Here is an 18100-nt window from a genome sequence, read left to right as displayed (position 1 = left end):
GCTTCCTACTGCCAGAGGGCAGGGAGAGACGGGACATTGGGAAGGCTGGGAGGAGGGGGAGGTCCTGGCACAGGTTGCCCAGTGCGGGGATTAGATGATCAGGGGTAAGAGGCACAGATCAGGTGGTTTCCAGTCAGGAGCCCCAGGTACTGCCCAGCTCCTGCTGCCTTTCATGGAATCACAGGATCATTAAAGTTGGAAAAGACAAAAGAATATCGAGTTCACCTCCCACTGAACAACTTTAAACCCCAAATCAGGCAGCAGTTTCGTTTCTGCTGCAGAAAAACGCCTGATTTACAGGAAATCAGCAGCCGCCCCACGGCCCCCCCCTCCGGCGCGGTTGAAAGGGGAAGCAGCAGCGCCCGCAGAGCCGGGGCTGGATCAGCAGAGGGGCTGCGCTGGGCTTCTCTCACCTCGGGAGCTCCGCAGGGAGACGGTAGGACCTTGGGGCTGAGCTGCGGGGCTGGGAGCCGGGATCGGCAAGGAGCAGGCTCTTGTTTGTCTTCTGCTTCCCATGCCGGGGGGTTCCCATGGTTGGGGAGATGCCAGGGAAGGAGCCCCTTCCCTTTGCAGCCCGTGCCCGGCCGCAGGCGGGGCCGATCCTGCCCGGCCCGGGCACCCCCAGCCCCAGGCGGGGTCCGGGGGCTGCGCTCCCCGAAGGCAGGACCGGGGGTGCTGGGACCCTCCTGGGGCCGGGGGTGCTGCCTGTGCCCCGCGCTGCTCCTCAGGGAGCAGGGCAGCGCCCGGGGGGATGAGGGGCACTCCTGGCCCCTCCTGCTCCGGCCCCAGCCCGGGGGGGACACTTGGTCCTTTTCCTCCCGGGATTCCCCTCCCTTCCACTGGAAACTTCACCGCCCCCAGCGCTCTGGTCCCTGCTGCAGCCCCTCAAAGGCACAGGTGCTTCCAGAGCCCATTGCCCTGGGGAAGGGAGGGAAGTTGGGAGGGGACAGAGCTGGCACAAAGGGGCCTGAAGGGACAATATCCAGCAGTGGCCATGAGCCAGCAGGTGCCATCCCGAGCAGATGCCCTGCACTCAGAGAGGAATGAGGGGCTGAAGTCCCTCCCTTGCTCTGCCAGCACGCCCAGTTTTCCTCTGCTTCCTCAACTCCCCTGATCTCCCCAGCCCTTTTTCTTCCCTCTGCTTTCCCCCTACTCCGCCCCATCCCACTGGTGGGAGTGCAGGAGCTGCTGGAGGCTCTCCTGGAGCCCCTTTAGGCTCTGGAAGGGGCTCCAAGGTCTCCCTGGATCCTTCCCTTCTCCAGCTGAGCCCCCCCAGCTCTCCCAGCCTGGCTCCAGAGCAGAGGGGCTCCAGCCCTGGCAGCATCTCTGCGGCCTCCTCTGGACTCTCTGCAGCAGCTCCACGTCCTTGTGCTGCTGTTGCCCAGGGCTGGAGGCAGCTCTGCAGGGGGGTCTCAGCTGAGGGGGCAGAGGGGCAGATCCCCCCTGCCCTGCTGCCCACCATCCCTGTGGGATCAGCCCAGGGCATGGGGGGTTTCTGGGCTGGGTCGTGTCCCAGCCTCTCACCCACCAGCCCCCCAGGTCCTTCTCCCCAGGGATGCTCTCCATCCAGTCCACTCCCAGCCTGTCTTTGTGCCTGGGATTGCCCCGACACAGGGGCAGCACCTGCCCTTGTTTACCTTCAGGGGGTTGGCACTGTCCCACCTCTCCAGCACGTCCAGGTTCCTTTTGCAGGGGAACACGGATTTAGGGCCCAGGTGAAAGCCTGCTCTGCTCCCCACCCCACAAAGGCCCTGGGGACTCTGCTGACGGGGTAATCCCCACTGCAGGAGAAGGGTTGGCCTCCACTGCTCCCTGCAGTCAATCCTCCACGTTGCTGGGTTGCCATCTCCTGACTCTCAGCTCTTCTCCTTTAGGATCTGGGGCCTTTCCTTCCCGCTGCTCTTCCTCCGGAATTCTCCAGGGAGTTCCCATCTTCTCCACCTGCCGCCGTGTCCCCCAGGCCTGGGCTGTGACGGTGCTGTGTCCCCTGAGCTGGGCACCTTGGCTGCCCGTGTCCTCTGGGCACTCAAGGCTGGGACCAAGAGGAGCATCTGCTCTCAGGTGGGTGAGGTGACTCAGAGCCCATGGCCAGGGCACTCGTTGCCTCAGTCTGCACTGGCCTGTGAGGGAAAGCTGACACTCAAGGCTCTGCAAGGCTCCAGGAGCCCAGTGCCAACCCCTGGGAGCCAGCCCTGGCTTGGGGAGGGTCTGGTGTCCCTGCTGGGATGGAAGCTGAAGGCAGGGGAAGGGTTTGTTCATGGAATCAACCTCTCCAGGATCCAGCTGAATTGAGACAGAGACACTTCTCAGGTTTGTGGGACCGTGTAGAAAACCCCAAAGGTGTAAAGGCAGGAGTCCAGGGAGAGCACCAGCTCCGTTAGGGTGAGAATCAGGGAATCACAGAAGAGCTGGAGTGAGAAGGGACCCACAAGGATCCTGGGAGAGATGGAAAGCTTTACTGAAATCCAGAAAGGTCCCATCAGCTGGCTTCCCTTGATCCACTACATGGGTTATTGGGGAGGATATAAAAGGATATTTAGTTTGATGAGCAGCACATTCCCCTCAGGACCCCGTGCTGACCGTGACCAGTGACTGCCTTGTCCTTCAGGGGCTTTGCAGTAACGCCCAGAACAACCTTCACCACAATTTTACCAGGCACTGAAGGGACACTGCCAGGCCTGTAGTTCCCAGGGTCATCCTTCCTGCCCATCTTGAAAACTGGGACAATGTTCCCCAGCTCCAAGCGCTGCCTCTGTGTGCTGGGAGCACCAGCTGGAGCAGCCGGCGAGCGGGAGAGCCCTGTGCTGGGAAGAGGGTGCAGGATGCAGGCAGGGGGGTGGGACGGGCACAGGGGCTGTGTCGGTGCTCCAGGGATCCAGGAAGGCCCTCGGCTCTCTGCACTCACGGATTCAGGAGTCCTGTTGGGAGGACCTGGGCGATGTTGAAGGCAGCACCTTCTCCATGGCAGGTTGCGTGCCCAAGTCCATCTGTGTGTGTGTGTGTGTGTTGTCTCTGGGATACACACTCAGCTTCAGGGCTGATCCCACAGCAGGCACATCCATTGTCCGGGAAGGAGACCCTGGGCCTTGTGGCATCCCAGCCTGGGCTCCAGCAGCCACGTGGGAGCATCCCCAGGGCCGGAGCTGCTGCAGAGCCTCTTAGAGGAGCCTGGGGCCTCTCACAACAAACCTTAGGGAACGTTTCCTTTCTTCCCCCACAGCCATGGCTTCGCAGGACGACACCCAAGAGGGGCATGGAGAGGCACAGCTCCTGGCAGAGGCACTTCAGAAGGAAGGACTGGAGGCTGCATACTGGCTCCCCAAACTCTCCCAGACCCTGGGAGTCCAGTGCACACAAGCCCTGCAACACCTGCAATATGAAGACTACCTTACGTTGGAGCGCCAAGTGCGGCACCCCTGGGAGAAAAGGGCGCTGCAGAAACTCCTGAAAATAAGAGATGACAAAGCAACTTCTGAGGAGCAAGAAAAGCAGCACTTGGAGAGGACAAAGCAGACACAAGGAGTGGCCAAGCAAGTCCTGAACGAGCTGAAAGAAATGCTCGACAGCCGCAGCCACAGCCAGGATGTTGTAAGGCAGAGAGCAGAGGCTCTATGGCAAGCCATGGAGATTCCCAAGGAGTTCTGGCCAGCACCAAAGAAGCCCTTGGCGGATGTGCTGGAGAGCATCCAGAAGCAGCTGGAGCAGCAGGAGTCGTCCGTGGGCAGGAGGGAGAACATCCCCGACACGGAGGTGCTGAGGCGGGCGTCGGGGGGACTGGCCCTGCAGGGCATCTACAGAACCAGCCGGGCTGAAGATGTGCTGGCAAAGCGAGAGCAGCTCCTCAGGGTTCCTGAGGGATTCCAGCTCGCCGGTCCAGAGCAAGGGTCGCTGTTTGAGAGCAAGGAGTTCTCCTCCAGTGCAGCAGAATCCACTTTCACCAGGTCCATGGAGCAGCTGGGCTTCAGCATCAGCGTTTCTGCCAAAGCCGAGTTCTGGGGAGTTAAATTGGAAGCTGGTGCAGATCACAGCAGCTCCTCACAGGCACAGGGCACCCACCAGTCCCACTCTGAGCAGAGCTACTTTTGCACCACCAAGTACCAGTACACCCCTCTGGCCTCCTGCTACTTCCAAAGGAACCAGCTTCTCCTCTCGGATGGGGCCCTGCGGGAGCTGCAACACATGGAGCAGCTTTTGAGCCTCACTCGGGAAGAAGAGCAGCCCAACCTGCTGGAGAGCTTCTTCAGCAGGTTTGGGTCCCACGTCAGCCAGGGTCCCCTCCACTTTGGGGGCATATTCTGGTGGAAGGCGTCTACAGGAGGATTCAGAGCCGAGCAGAGGGAGGAGATGAAGCGACAAACATCTGAAGCCCTGAACACCTTTGTTGGGGCCAGTTTCAGTGGCTTCGGGGCCAGTGCAGGAGGGGCCACAGATGTTTCCCGATCCAGCTCACAGGCTTCTGTCCAGGGCAGAGCTGGAGAGAGCTCCCACACAGAGATTCAGCTTCATGTGTTCACCACAGGGGGCCCAACAGAGAGCAGTTCTCTCCCTCAGTGGAAAACAGGGCTTGTATCCAATAACTCAACGTGGTGCGTTATCGACCGTGGCTCCCAGCTGATCCCGGTGTGGGAGGTCATCCTGTGCAATCACAGCAGGGATTTTCAGTCCGTCCATGGAATGAGCCGCGCCCTCAGGGCTGCGTACAAAGCGCTGACGAATCAGAGCGTCGGCAGCGCTTTTGGGGAGGAACTGGCCAGTGCAGTGGAAGAGGCCAGAGAGTTCATGGAGATTGTGAAGACCTGGGAGGGGGCGGTGGATGAAAAGAAACTGCTCATGCTGATGGATCTGAAACAGGATCTGAGTGCAAAAACCAAGGACCCCAGAGTCTGGATCAACGTGTGCCTGTCGGACAAAGCCCTGCAGGACTTCCTGGTGAACACCGTGAGGAGTTGCCAGGAGTCACCTCCAGAAAACTCCACCTCTATCAAGGCAATCTTGAGGAGCCTCCTGGATCCTCATATCTATTCTGTCAAGGACTTCCCCGAGTCTTCCTTCATTATGCAATGGATCTTCCAGACTGACCACAGGCTTCCCAAAACTCCCAATGTCTCTGAACTTGAAGAGCTCCTGCAGACACTGCAGCAAATGATGGAGCACATCCATGCTGTCACCTACGCACCAGGAACCTCTGCTTCTGCCGTCCAGGAAGCAAAGAGAGAAGCCACCCTGACCACAGGCCTCGCAATTCATTCCTTACTGCGGTCTCTCCAGGAAAGGGCTCAGAAGGACATGGAACTCTTGGTGCTCTTAATTGCAACCAGCACAGGGTACCAGGTGGGAAGCAGCACTTTCCAGCACCTCCTTGGCCATGCAGAAATTCAGTACCTGGCCCAGGCAATGGCAGCGGCACACGAGCAGTACGTGACTCTGAAGGAGCAAGATGCTGCCAGAGCTGAGGCCTCCCTTCTGCTGACGGCTCTGACCGTGACACCCCAAAGCAAAGAGCTGTCCCCAGAGCAGAAGAGGGAGCGGTTGCTTTTCATGGAAGGTCACATGGAAGGCTTGTGGGCCACAGGGACAAAGAATCTCCTCCAGAAGCACAGGGAGTGCCCAGACTGGGAGATGCTGGAACGTGACTTGAATTCCTTCATCGGTGGGAGCTTGGAGGAAACAGGGGATGATGTGAGGATGCAGAACATACTCAAAGACATGGAAGACACTTTCCAAACAACTGAGCCTTCCAGTCCCTCCAAATCCGAGTCAGGTGCCAGCGAATCCAAAGCCAATGAAGCCACTGCAAACCAAGAGTTCCTCCAGTTGCTCAAGCGCCTTGGACTAGAAAGTCACTATCCAAGAAAAATGGGCACGGGACATTTCCGCATCATCTGCAAGACATCTCTGCACGACAGCCAGCCCAGCAAGGACCAGGAACTGCCATTTCACTTCCTGCAGAAGCTCTTAACCGTGGACTATCGGGTGAGGTACCTGACTTGCAGAGATGGGAGCAACCCAGGATTTGCCCCCGTGCCAGAAACCACAGAGCAAGAGCACGAACCCTCAGACTCCTTTGAAAACTTTCTAAACGATTTGGAGGAAGCAGCCCCTGAAGCTGCAACCAGGGACAGCCACGTGCACCCCATGGACCTCCAGATGGCAATTTTCCACTGTGCTGATGACTTCATGAGACAGTCCATTGCAACCAAGCTGGCCTTCTGCCAACTGGCACTGCCCCTGCTGGTGCCCAAGCCGGGCAGTGCCCAGATCGAGTTCCCGCTCTGGGCCCTCAGCCAAATCAAAAGGAGCTGGAAAGAGGCCGAGAAGTCGGGACAGCAGCCCAGGATGAACAGTCACAATAACAAACTCATCCATCAGGCAGAGACGCCCATCGTGTCCTTCATCCGCATTGGCACCTCTGCCTCCTCTTCCAAGTCTCAGCTCCTCAATGCTCTGCTGAGCAAACAAAGACACGACACTTTTTTCCACCGCCATTGCCGAGGCAGCACCAGAGAGCGTTTGCTGATGGCAGGTGTTGTGGAGATCGCCTGGTACTGTCCCCGGGGAAGCCCCGATGACACCTTTGAGTGCTGTGTGGCTTTCTGTAACCTGCATGGAGACGCCAGGGACCACGGAGCGCAGCTGCAGTTCTTACAGGAGATCTCTGCTCTCAACGTGGCTCTTGTCTCCGACTCGGAGCACATGGACGACAGAGGGAAAAAGCTTCTGCGTGAGCTGTGGCAGTCACAAAGGCCTCTGGTTTGTCTTCTCACTGACAAAGAGAAGGTTGCAGCTGGACAATCCAGCAAAAACATAAAAATAGGCATCAAGAACAGAAATGAAGCAGAGATGTTGGACGAGCTTACCAAAACAATCAGGAATCTCCTGGAAGGGTCCAACCCTCGTTTCAGCCTGGACGCCTGCCTGGACAAAGCTCGCCAGCACGGATTCTTAGTGGATGAAGATCGACCCGAGTGTGTGACAGCCAAAGCAAAGGCAAAGGAGCTGGTGACACTTCTGAAGAAGGAGAAGCTGTCTGAGATCAAATCCCAGCTCCTGCCTCTTCAAGGAAAACTGTGGCACCAGTGGTGCCAAAAGGACAAAGAACTCACTCGCTTGCAGGAGAAGGGGGGCAAGAGCATTGAGCACCATCGGAGCCAAATTGAATCCGAGAAGGCAGCAATTAGAAGAAAGCAACTAGAGCGAGCCTTCCCCCTCAACCCGCTGATGAAACCATTCCTTGGCTTTCTCCAGTTACAGCCAGCAGATACCAAGAAATACTTCCTGCAGTGGATGAAGGTCTTTATGGACGACCTGTCCTCCGGTCACCTTGAGGAACTGAGGAAAGACTATCACAAGTTATGGTCTGAAATCCTGGAAAAAAAGAAAAGCAAGGAAAAAACCAATCCAAACCCTGAACTGCTGAGTAGGTTGGAGGCCCTCTCTGATGAAATCAACGATTCATCTGTTGGCCTGGAGCATCTGTTGAGAGAGGTAGGGCAGATCTATGAAGCTCTGCACTTAAGGAACTCAAAGAATGAAAACGTTGTCAAACTGTCCCAAATGGCAGCAGAGCTGATGGTTTCGGGATATCCCGTGGAGCTGATGGATGGGGATGCTTCTTACCTGCCCCTGCACTGGGTGGGAGCAATCTTTGACAGCCTCATTGAGAGGCTGGGGGACAAACGAGTGTTTGTTCTCTCCGTGCTCGGCATCCAGAGCACAGGGAAGTCAACCCTGCTGAATGCCATGTTTGGGCTGCAGTTCAATGTCAGCGCGGGGAGATGCACCCGGGGAGCGTTTATGCAGCTCCTGCCACTGGACGAGCAGCTGCAAGAGGACGTGGGCTTTGATTACATGCTGGTTGTTGACACAGAGGGCCTTCGTGCCATAGAGATGGCCAATAAACAGTCCCTGAACCATGACAACGAGCTGGCCACCTTTGTCATCGGCATCGGCAACATGACCCTGATCAACATCTTTGGGGAAAATCCCTCAGAAATGCAGGATGTTCTTCAGATTGCTGTGCAGGCTCTTCTGAGGATGAAGAAAGTAAATCTTTCCCCCAGCTGCCTCTTTGTCCACCAAAACGTGGGAGAAGTTACTGCCAAGGAGCAGAACATGGAAGGACAAAGACGTCTTCAGGAAAAGCTGGATGAAATGACCGTGGTAGCTGCCCAGCAGGAATGCTGTGACGTCTCCTCCTTCAGCGACGTCATCCGCTTTGACGTGAACACCCACATTCACTACTTTGCTCACCTGTGGGAAGGAAACCCCCCAATGGCACCACCCAACCCCACCTACAGCCACAACATCCAGCAACTGAAGCGCAAAGTTCTCCAGGCTGCCAGGGAGTCCCAAGGCAGCATTTTGACGCTCTCCAGCCTGAAAGTCCGTATTGGTGACCTCTGGAATGCTTTGCTGAACGAGAACTTTGTTTTCAGCTTCAAGAATTCACTGGAGATTGCTGTGTACAGGAAACTGGAAACTGCCTTTAGTCAGTGGACCTGGAGGCTCAGGAGTCACATCTTAGACGTACAAATGAGACTCAACAACAGAATTCGGAACGGGGACTTGCAGCAAGTCACCACAGAACACCTGGAAGGGCTCGTGCAAGAGACAAGTGATGCCATCGTGAAAGACATGGAAAAGTATTTCAGGGAAGATAAAAACTGTGAGATGCTGGTCCAGTGGAAAGGCAGCACAGAGCTGAAGCTGAAAGAACTAAAAGAGAATCTTCTTCATGAAACTCGGAAGAAATGTGAGAATCTCATTGAACTGCAGAAGACCCAGAGTAAAGTGGACGCAAGGAAGTCAGAATATGAAGACGAGCTCCTGAGAAAGAGCAGGGAGTTGGCTCTGACGCTGAAAGGCAAGAGCCTCAGTGAGATACAACTGAGAGACAAGTTTACTTCTCTCTGGGCCGAGTGGATTACTGAAGTCTCCCGTGCTGCTCCCCCACTGGAACGGGTGGATATCGATGCAGAAATAGAAGATGTCCTTCTGGAGCATTTTAAGGAGCCTGGTTTCCATGCACGGATCAGGTCATTTCCCAAACACAGAGGATTTTCCTTGGACTTGAAGAAACATGTCACAAAGAAAAAGGGTTGGAAAACATACCTCCCATGGAATGTTTCCAATGCTGATGTGATCTTGCAGGACATCACAGACAACATCATAGATCGTGTGTGGGCAAACATTGATAAGAAGGAACAGGAGAAACGGGATTACAGTCGAACCTTTATTCATGAAATACTCCATGAAGTACAGGAAGGTGTGAACTCCGTCCCCAGCGATGCACAATTTAGGGTTAACAAAGATTACATCATAGATTTATCTCTGTACCTCTGCAGAACGGCAGCAGAAAGGTTTAAAGCCATGCACAAAATGTTCCAGAAGGCAAATGACCCAGTCGTCTACCTGAACAGCAAGAGAGAAGATTTCTTCACATGTTTCCAGATTTCCTGCCAAGGAGCCACTTCTGTCACAGCTTTTGCTGTTTTCCTTTGTGACAAGCTTGCCCCAGCTCTTCGCCGGGCCGTCTATGAGAGGACGGCTAAAGCCATCGCTGGGGACATGCAGGGGAAAGTCCCAGATTTCCAGGGCAACAGAGCCAATCTGGATGTTTGTATCCTGAGATTCCTGGCACAAGAAGAAAACTTCCAGTATTTCAAGCAGTACCTTGAACATCCAAAAGAGTTTTTTCAGTGGTACATTGAGAGACGTGTTGAGAGTTACTGTTTAGGTGAGAGCCGGAGGCTGCAGAACTTTTTAGATTCCTCCCTTGATGTTCTCTATGGAAACATCCTGTCAGCTGTTGCTTCATCAACCCAAAGGGTCAAAGACAGAAAAGACCAAAAGGACAAAATCTCTCTCTGGCTGGATGAATTTTGCAGGGAACTGACAGAGCTGATCAACTTGCCCAGAAGTGACCTGAAGGGCCTCGAGCATCAGGAGATCACAGACATCGAGTTCCTGAGCAAAGCCATGGCAGAAGCACTGCCTGCCATGGAGAACGAGCTCAGGGGAAAATTTGCTGTTGCTGATCTGAGCTGGTTTGAAAGGAAGCCTCACACCATCCTGGCAGAGCAGTTTTCGGGGTGCTGGGAGCAGTGTCCCTTTTGTGGGGCTGTCTGCACAAACACCATGCAGGGACACGATGGAGACCATCAGCTTCTCTTCCATCGACCAGAAGCTTTGACGGGAGAAATTTGGCACCAAACAGATCACCTGGTCATTGAGATTTGTTCCAGCCTCGTTGCAAGTGACTGTCTATTCCAAAAGGGTGCTAGCAAATGGACCCCCTGCAAGAGATACCGGGATGCAGGACCTCCTTTTTCCAATTGGAAAATTCTTCCTGATCCATCCATGCAAGCCTACTGGAAATGGTTTGTGTCGCATTTCAGGGCCAATATAGAAACCTGGCATGGTAAGAAATTTCAAGGCAGAGGAGAAATCCCTCAGGCCTGGCAGAGAATTACCAAGTGGGAAGCACTTGCTGAGCTGGACAAGCCTTAGGCCACGTCGATGCAAGGAAGATGAAAGAAGATGAAGGAAGAACCTCCACGGCTTTGCAGTTGAGCAGAACAGAGTACAAGGCTGTCCACAAAATGCTGTTTCAATGCTTGTGCTCTCAAGCCCCATGAAGACAATGGGATCCAACTGCTCACAAACTGGGTGAAATAAGGTGCGTTACTCCGGCCGTCGCTCAGAAACTCCCTCGCTTCCTGATCAGCCAGAATCCTCTTCCCTTCCTGCTGTAAACATTTCCCTCTGCTTTGCCCTTGAGCAAAAGAAAAACCCTCCCACGGCTGCTCAGTCTCATGGCCAAGATGGAGCCCAAGTGCCAGGGGAAGGGCAAAGGCAGCACGAGAAAGCCCCAGTTGGATGAGCTGCTCTGAGGAAATAAGGGGCAGTGAGCAAAGCCCAGCTTTCCTGCAGCACTCAAATCCCAGCACAAAGGGGGAACACTGTGGTACTGGGAAGATCATGGGACCCTCCAGTACCTGTCAGCCGAGGGACAATCCAGGTGTTCTGCTGCAGAGCCAACAACCACGTCCAACCCCCTCCTCAGGTGCCAAACCACGACCCCCCCTCCCGTTAGGTACAGCAAGAGAACTTTACACCAACCAGAAACAAAAGGTAATTACAACTGAAGCCACTCCAGCTCCACCTAAACACAAAGAATTCGTATGAAAGTAAGTTGGGGATAGGGGGAAAATTGAGGAAGACTCCCCCGAACCTGCTGGGATCAGCTGAGGGGTTGAATCTGCTTCCCCCCCACCCCAGGGACGCCTGTGGGGTGAGAAATACACTCTGGGCAGGTTCAACGCTGCTTTAAGGAGCAGAGCTTTGGTCGGGCTCCCCCCAGAGGATATTGGCAGATTGCTTCGTGTTCCACCTTGGCCTTGCTTCCCAGAGCCCAGATTGCTTTCAAACACAGTTTTGCAGCCAGACGCTGCCGCCAACGCCCACGAACCTTATTAACCTGTCCCAGGCGGTGCTAATAAAGAGTGTGATTCCAGGAACTGGGAGAGGAGTCCTTTCAGTCGCCAGCAGCAGGTCCCACCTTGGCAGGGGCAGGGCCGGCTGAGGCAGTGCTTTAACTCCCTGCTCCGGAGGGCCCTGCGTGTGCCCAGGGCAGCCGTCCCTGCTCAGGGGCCTGGGCCTGCTGCACTTCCCTCCAGCTCTCAGCCCCACCGGCAGCTGCTCCTGCCCTTGGCCTGGCTGTTGAGCAAAAGCCTTTGCCGTGCCCCCTGTGCAGGATCCCGTGGCCCAGCAGCTTCCTCCCAGCCCCCGGGGCAGCGCCGGTGCTGTCCAGGCAGCCTGGGGGCACCGGAGCCGCGCTCTGGAGAAGCTGGGACCAGCTGGGGCTGCCCCGGGGACGGCCGTGGGGGTTGGAACTGAGGTCGCAGTGCCCCTGCCGGGCTGCCAGGGAGCCAGGAGGGAAAGCAAAGAGCTGCTGGCAGGGGGTGGGACTGGAAAGCCCAGTAGGGACTGCCCGGGGGTCTGTCTGATGCACCCGCTGGGAAAGAGGGGGCTGGGCAAGGCAGGGGACGGGGCTGGGCTGACAGGCTGGGAGGAGGCCGGGATGGGGCTGGAAGGCGAGATAGGCAGATCTGAGTGGACCAACTTGGATTTCTTTCCCTTCTCCCCTTTACTTTCTTTTCCTTCCCTGCTCCTTCTGCCTCCCTCTGCTCTGGAGCCAGGCTGGGAGAGCTGGGGGTGCTCCCCTGGAGAAGAGAAGGATCCAGGCAGACCTGAGAGCCCCTTCCAGAGCCTAAAGGGGCTCCAGGAGAGCTGGAGAGGGACTGGGGACAAGGCATGGAGGAACAGGACACAGGGAATGGCTTCCCACTGCCAGAGGGCAGGGAGAGATGGCAGATAGGGAAGGAATTCTTCCCTGGAAGGGTGGGGAGGGGCTGGGTTGGGATTCCCAGACAAGCTGTGGCTGCCCCTGGGTCCCTGGGAGTGTTCAAGGCCAGGCTGGACAAGGCTTGGAGCAACCAGGGAGAGTGCAAAGTAAGGGGAGTTGAACTAAAGGTTCTTTGAGGTCCCTTCCTACCCACACCAGTCCATAATTCTAGGATTCACCTTCTCCAGACAAGGGATGTGTTGCACAACAATGGATTTCTGTGGGAATTTCAAGTAGAGGAGTGTATCTCACAGAGGAATATTTTTACATGTCCTATACATGACAGAAAATGCAGAAATCACAGCTCCAGGCCACAGGTTTGTCAGAAATTAAAAATTCAGGACCAGTTCTGTGAGGGTAAGAAACAGGCACCTGATAACAGCATTTATGCTCGATCCCACAGTCAGTCCAACAGATCACGGTACCTGAATCACACTGAGGAGCCTCTCTGGGCAACTCCCACTTTCCTGGGCTCAGTTCCTTCTCCAAACATTTAACCCGCAACCTAAAAAGACGGGGTAAAAGGAAGTTTGTCTGTTTGTTTTTTCCTCCAAGAAAGCAGAGGTTTTCCACAGAAAAATTAAATCCCTCGTATTTCACAGACACAACACGGCGCTGCTTTTGCCCTGGTGGTGTCTCCCGCTAATCCCAAGCGCTGGAGCCGCACCCTCCGTGTCCCAGCAGCCGCTGTTCTGGAGCAGAGCGCAGCCCGGCCCGGCCCAGCCCCGCTGCCCGCACAGCCCGGGGCCGCTGCGCGCCGGGGCTCCCCCACGGGCCCCGCGGTCCGGCCCGGCCCCCGCTGGACGCTTCCCCCGGGCCCAGCCCGGCGCCCCCGAGCTCCCACCTGTCCCGGGCCGCGGTCGGGGGGTCCCGGGGGAGTCCTGGGGGGTCCGGGTGGCTCCAGGGCCGGCGGGGCTGCTTCGGTCCCGGCCGCGCTCCAACGGTCCCCCTGAGGGGATCGGGGCGGCCTGAGAGTCACAGCGTGCCCCGAGAACCGTCCCCTCACAGCTGAGACACAGCCCGCCCTCACAACCGTCCCCTCACCCCTCACACACACAGCCCGCCCTCACAGTCCCCTCTCCCCTCACACACACCGCCCGCCCTCACAACCGTCCCCTCTCCCCTCACACACACAGCCCGCCCTCACAACTGTCCCCTCTCCCCTCACACACACAGCCCGCCCTCACAACCGTCCCCTCACCCCTCACACACACAGCCGACTCACAACCGTCCCCTCACCCCTCACACACACAGCCCGCCCTCACAACTGTCCCCTCTCCCCTCACACACACAGCCCGCCCTCACAACCGTCCCCTCACCCCTCCCACAAACAGCCCGGCCTCACAACCGTCCCCTCACAGCTGAGACACAGCCCGCCCTCACAAACCGTCCCCTCTCCCCTCACACCACACAGCCGCCCTCACAAACCGGTCCCCTCTCCCCTCACACAACACAGCCCTTCCCTCACAACGTCCCCTCTCCCCTCACACACACAGCCCGCCCTCACAACCGTCCCCTCTCCCCTCACACACACAGCCCGCCCTCACAACTGTTCCCTCTCCCCTCACACACACAGCCCGCCCTCACAACCGTCCCCTCACCCCTCACACACACAGCCCGCCCTCACAACCGTCCCCTCACCCCTCACACACACAGCCCGACTCACAACCGTCCCCTCACAGCTCCATCCACAGCCAGCCCTCAGTCCAGCCCCTCAGCTCCAGCCCCTCAGCACTCTACCAGTCCCCTCTCAAGCTCAGACCCTGGTGCAGTTTATCACTGTCGGACACTTGGAGAAGAAGCAGCTCCCCCGGGGAGCCATTAGAGCCCCTTCCAGTGCCTAAAGGGGCTCCAAGAGCGCTGGGCAGGGAGTCTGTACACGGGCCCGGGGTGCCAGCGGTCGCGGAACGACCCCACGGCGCCGCAGGGCAGGGTCGGATGCGGCGTTCCCGGATCCCTTTTTCCCGCTGTTCCCGCCGCCCTCCCGCGCGGGGCCCTCCCGGCCGCCAGGGGGCGCCGCGGCCGCGGGGCGGGGCGCGGTGACGTCACGGGCACGCCGGGTGGGCCGATGCGGCGGCGGCAGCGCCGGGAGCGGGAGCGCCGGGAACACCGGGATAACAGGGATCGCCATGGAGTACGTCAGCCCCGAGCAGCTCGCCGGCTTCAGCAAGTACAAGGTACTGCCGGGCACGGGCGCCGGCGGGCGGGCTGCGCTCCGGGGCGCCGCGGGGCCTGGCGGCGGTGGGGGTGGAATGAGGGGCTGCCGGGCCTGGGAGCGGGGTCTGGGAGGGGGTTTGGGGTACATCGGGCGGGGGGGGGATGCGGCGGGGCCGGGAGGGTGGGGTCGGGCTGGGGCTGCCGCGGGGAGGGCTTGGGGTTTTGGGGAGGGAGGGCTGGAGGGGGACACGGGATTTTTGGGCGGGGGCTGCAGGAGGACACGGAATTTTGGGGTGGGGGGGCTGCAGTGAAACTCGGGTTGCAGGGTGATCCCGAGATTTTGGAAGGGGGGCTGCAGGGAGACTCAGGCTGCAGGGAGACCTTGGGTTTGGGGGGGGGGGGCTACAGGGAGACTGAGGCTGCGGGGGACCTTGGGTTTGGGGGGGGCTGCAGGGAGGTCCGGGGTTTGAGGAGGGGGCTACAGAGAGACCCGAGATTTTGGGGGGAGCGGGGCTGCAGGGAGACTCAGGCTGCAGGGAGACCCGGCATTTGGGGGGGCTGCAGGGAGGTCTGGGATTTGGGGAGGGGGGTCTGCAGCGGGGCCCGGGGTTTGGGGAGGGGGTTGCAGCAAGACCTGGGTTTCGGGGGGGTTGTGGGCAGTGAGACCCGGGGGGGGTGGGCATTGAGAGCCCGCATTTGGAGGGGCCTGCGGGGAGACCTGGGGTTTGGGAAGGAGGGTTTGCATTCCCGGGTTTGGAGCGGGGGTGGGGGCTGCAAGGACACACGGGGTTTAGGGGGGACTGCAGGGAGACCTGGGAGCTTGGGGGGCCTTAAGAGAGACCCGGGGTTTGAGAGGGAGGGGCTGCAGGGAGACACGGGGCTGGGGGGGACTGTGGGCACAGCGAGGACCAGCGTGGGGAAGGTGGGATCGTGTGAGATGTGGGACCCCTCCCTTGCTGAAGAGGTCAGGGGACCGTGCTGTGCCCGGGTGGGGCAGTGGCACTGTGACCCCAGCCCAGGCGTCCCTGGGGGGGACACACCTTCACAGCAGAGTGGGGGGATCACATTCAGTGCGTGTGGCCCCCCCAGCCTGTCCCTGGCAGTGGGGGGCATTGCTGGGGACCATTAGGGAAGGAGCTGTGGCAGCTGCCCCGTGTCCCCCCCTCCTCCTGGGCTGGGCTGGGCCCAGGGAGGCAGTGGTGGCCTGTCAGCACACACAGAGAGGTCTGTGGCCACCCCCCCTCAAAGGGACAGCAGAGGGGGGGCTCTGGGTGCCCTGGGAGCACATCCAGCCCAGGAACTGCCCCACCTTGAGCTCCTGCCCCGGGGCTGCTCCATGCAGTCACACCCACGGAACCCACACTGGCCCCGTCTCCTCTGCCAACTGTGCCTTGTTCAAAGCACTGGGAGCCCTGGAAGGAAGTGCTGGAAGTGCAAAGAGGCTCTGCCGTGGCACTTAAATCCCTGGGGGCTGACCTTGGGCCAAAGGAGGTGACACCCTTAGCACAGGGAGCACTGGGTGCTGTGTTTACGTGGAGATGAGGCTCTTTTCCATATTTTTTTCTTCTCCCACCCCAGCAGTGAAGCAGAAAGGCTTCACCTCACCTTCTTTGCTTTGTTGTTCTTGGATCCATCATGTTGGGCCACGTTTGCAGTCATCCCTCCCGGGTGGTCTGTGAGGTGTCATTTAAGACTGTGGGACAATCAGGACAAGCCTGATGCCTGCAGGGAGCAAAGCTCCTCCTGGAGCAGTCCCTGGGGGCAGGAGTGGCCAGGCCTTGCTCTCACTCTCCTCCTGCACACTCGGAGCTGGTGAGGGGGAGGGAGGTGGGCCCGGGAGAGCGAGCTGGATGGATGTGACACAGCTGCACGGGGCTCCCTGGGCCAGGCTGACGATGGTGGCTTGGTTTGGGTGCTGGAGACCAGTGAGCAGAGCCCCCCAGTCACTGGCTTGGCTCCTGCAAACACAAGGCTTTGGTTAAAGAGGGAGCCTGTCGTGGGTTCAGCCCGTTCCCACTCGTGGGGGGGCTGCCTTCCCTCTCGGCAGCTGTGCAGTGAGAATTGGGGTCTCCAGCTGCAGCAACCCCCTGGCTCGTGTAGCAGGCACCAAAACCTGCTCCTGGGTTTTTCCTGAAGACGGTTCTGGGGGAAATGGTGCTGCAGTTAAACCTGGGAGAGGAGCCCTGGGAGCCGAGCGGGGCGAGGAGGGAGGTCCCACATGGCACAGAAGGCACTTGCTGTCCCCAGTTAGGCACTGGTGGCGTGTTCCCTGGCCTGGGTTTGGGTGGCACAGGCTGAAATGTGGGACCTGTGTCCCGAGGGCAGGGGTTCTGCTGCCTGGCAGGAGGAGCTTTGCTCCTGAGCCTGTGGTTTTACTGGGTCAGTGGAGACTTTGATAAGAGTGGGCGGGTTCATTTAGTGCTCAAAGAGCATCATCTCTGCCTCTGTCCTGCTCCCTTCCTTCCTTCCTCTGTCTCTTGTTTCCTTGGGAACCCTTGTTCTTGGCTGTTTTAGCCTTGAGGAAGTGGCTGATCCAGCACAATTCTCTGGTACTGGGTCACATATTCCAGCCTTGCTTTAGGCATTGAGGCTTGTTGTGCTCTGCCCTGTTCAGATTCCAAAGCTGGTTGACCTTATCAGGCTCCCAAATCAGGTTTGGATTGGGAGGGACCTTAAAGCTCATCCAGTCCCACCCTCTGCCATGGGCAGGGTCACCTTCCACTAGCCCAGGTTGTTTCAAGCCCCATCCAGCCTGGCCTTGGACACTTCCAAGGATCCAGGGGCAGCCACAGCTTCTCTGGTCACCCTTCTGCAGCCCCTGATTCTGGCTCAGCCTTTAAGCTGTGCCTGGCAGAAGCTGCTCTGGCCACACACCATCCACACGAGTGGATTTTGGGGTCCTGGAGGAGGCAGCATGTCCAGGGAAGGAGCACGTCCTCGCAGGGGAGGTGGTGTCCCTGCAGCTGCTCCAGCAGGAGCAGAGGAGCTTCGTGCAGGATGATCCACAGGTCCCTGCAGCCCTGGCTGGGTGTCCCCTGCCGTGGCTGCCGGGAGCGCAGACGGGGAGCAGCGAGTCGGGAGCCTGGATGGTTTCAGCTTTGCAGAGTGAACGTTTCTGCAGGGGGGACAGGCAGGGGTGTGCTCCTGCTGGCACAGGCTGGCAGGGGGAGAGGGACCCGTCCTTTGGCTGCTCTTGAAGGGGCACCAAAGAGCTGCTGTGCCCAAGGAAGCCACGTGGCACAAGGTGCTGTCGGAGAGGGTTCAAAGGTTTAATGGTACTGGAGACGTTTTCCTGGGGGTGTTGCTGGCAGCGGCTGGACATGATCCCGGGTGTGCCCAGGGGGGCACGAGGCCAGTGGCCCCGGGGCTGTGCCAGCACTGCTGGGGCAGCAGGGCCAGGGCAGTGCCCTCCCTGTGCCGGCACTGCTGGGGCACCTCCAGTGCTGGGGCAGCTCTGGGACCTCACACAGGAGACACAGGGAGGGGCTGGAGCGTGGGCAGGGAAGGGAAGGGAGCTGGGAAGGGGCTGGAGCAGCA

General features: G+C 58.4%; 1 protein-coding gene and 1 long non-coding RNA gene across 2 annotated transcripts; one reads left to right on the top strand and one right to left on the bottom strand.

Moving 5' to 3' along the window:
* The first annotated feature begins 1949 nt into the window (after positions 1-1949).
* LOC113997016 (interferon-induced very large GTPase 1-like) lies at positions 1950-11284 on the top strand. Its single transcript, XM_027738500.2, has 2 exons — positions 1950-2061; positions 3221-11284. Exon 2 carries the CDS (start codon positions 3223-3225, stop codon positions 10507-10509), a length of 7287 nt encoding a protein of 2428 aa, XP_027594301.2. The 5' UTR covers positions 1950-2061; positions 3221-3222; the 3' UTR covers positions 10510-11284.
* Positions 11285-12452: 1168 nt separating this feature from the next.
* On the bottom strand, positions 12453-14363 carry LOC120322567. The gene is made up of 3 exons (XR_005562343.1): positions 14169-14363; positions 13251-13355; positions 12453-12911 (listed from the first exon to the last, which is right to left on the bottom strand). It is a non-coding gene; the product is annotated as an uncharacterized LOC120322567 (long non-coding RNA).
* Between the last annotated feature and the right edge of the window lie 3737 nt (positions 14364-18100).

The sequence above is a fragment of the Pipra filicauda genome, unplaced genomic scaffold (genome assembly GCF_003945595.2).
Source record: "Pipra filicauda isolate LSUMZ 115617 unplaced genomic scaffold, ASM394559v2 scaffold1314_size30645_pilon, whole genome shotgun sequence".
Taxonomy (NCBI): Eukaryota; Metazoa; Chordata; class Aves; order Passeriformes; family Pipridae; genus Pipra; species Pipra filicauda.
This window is presented reverse-complemented; position numbering and strand designations above follow the sequence as displayed.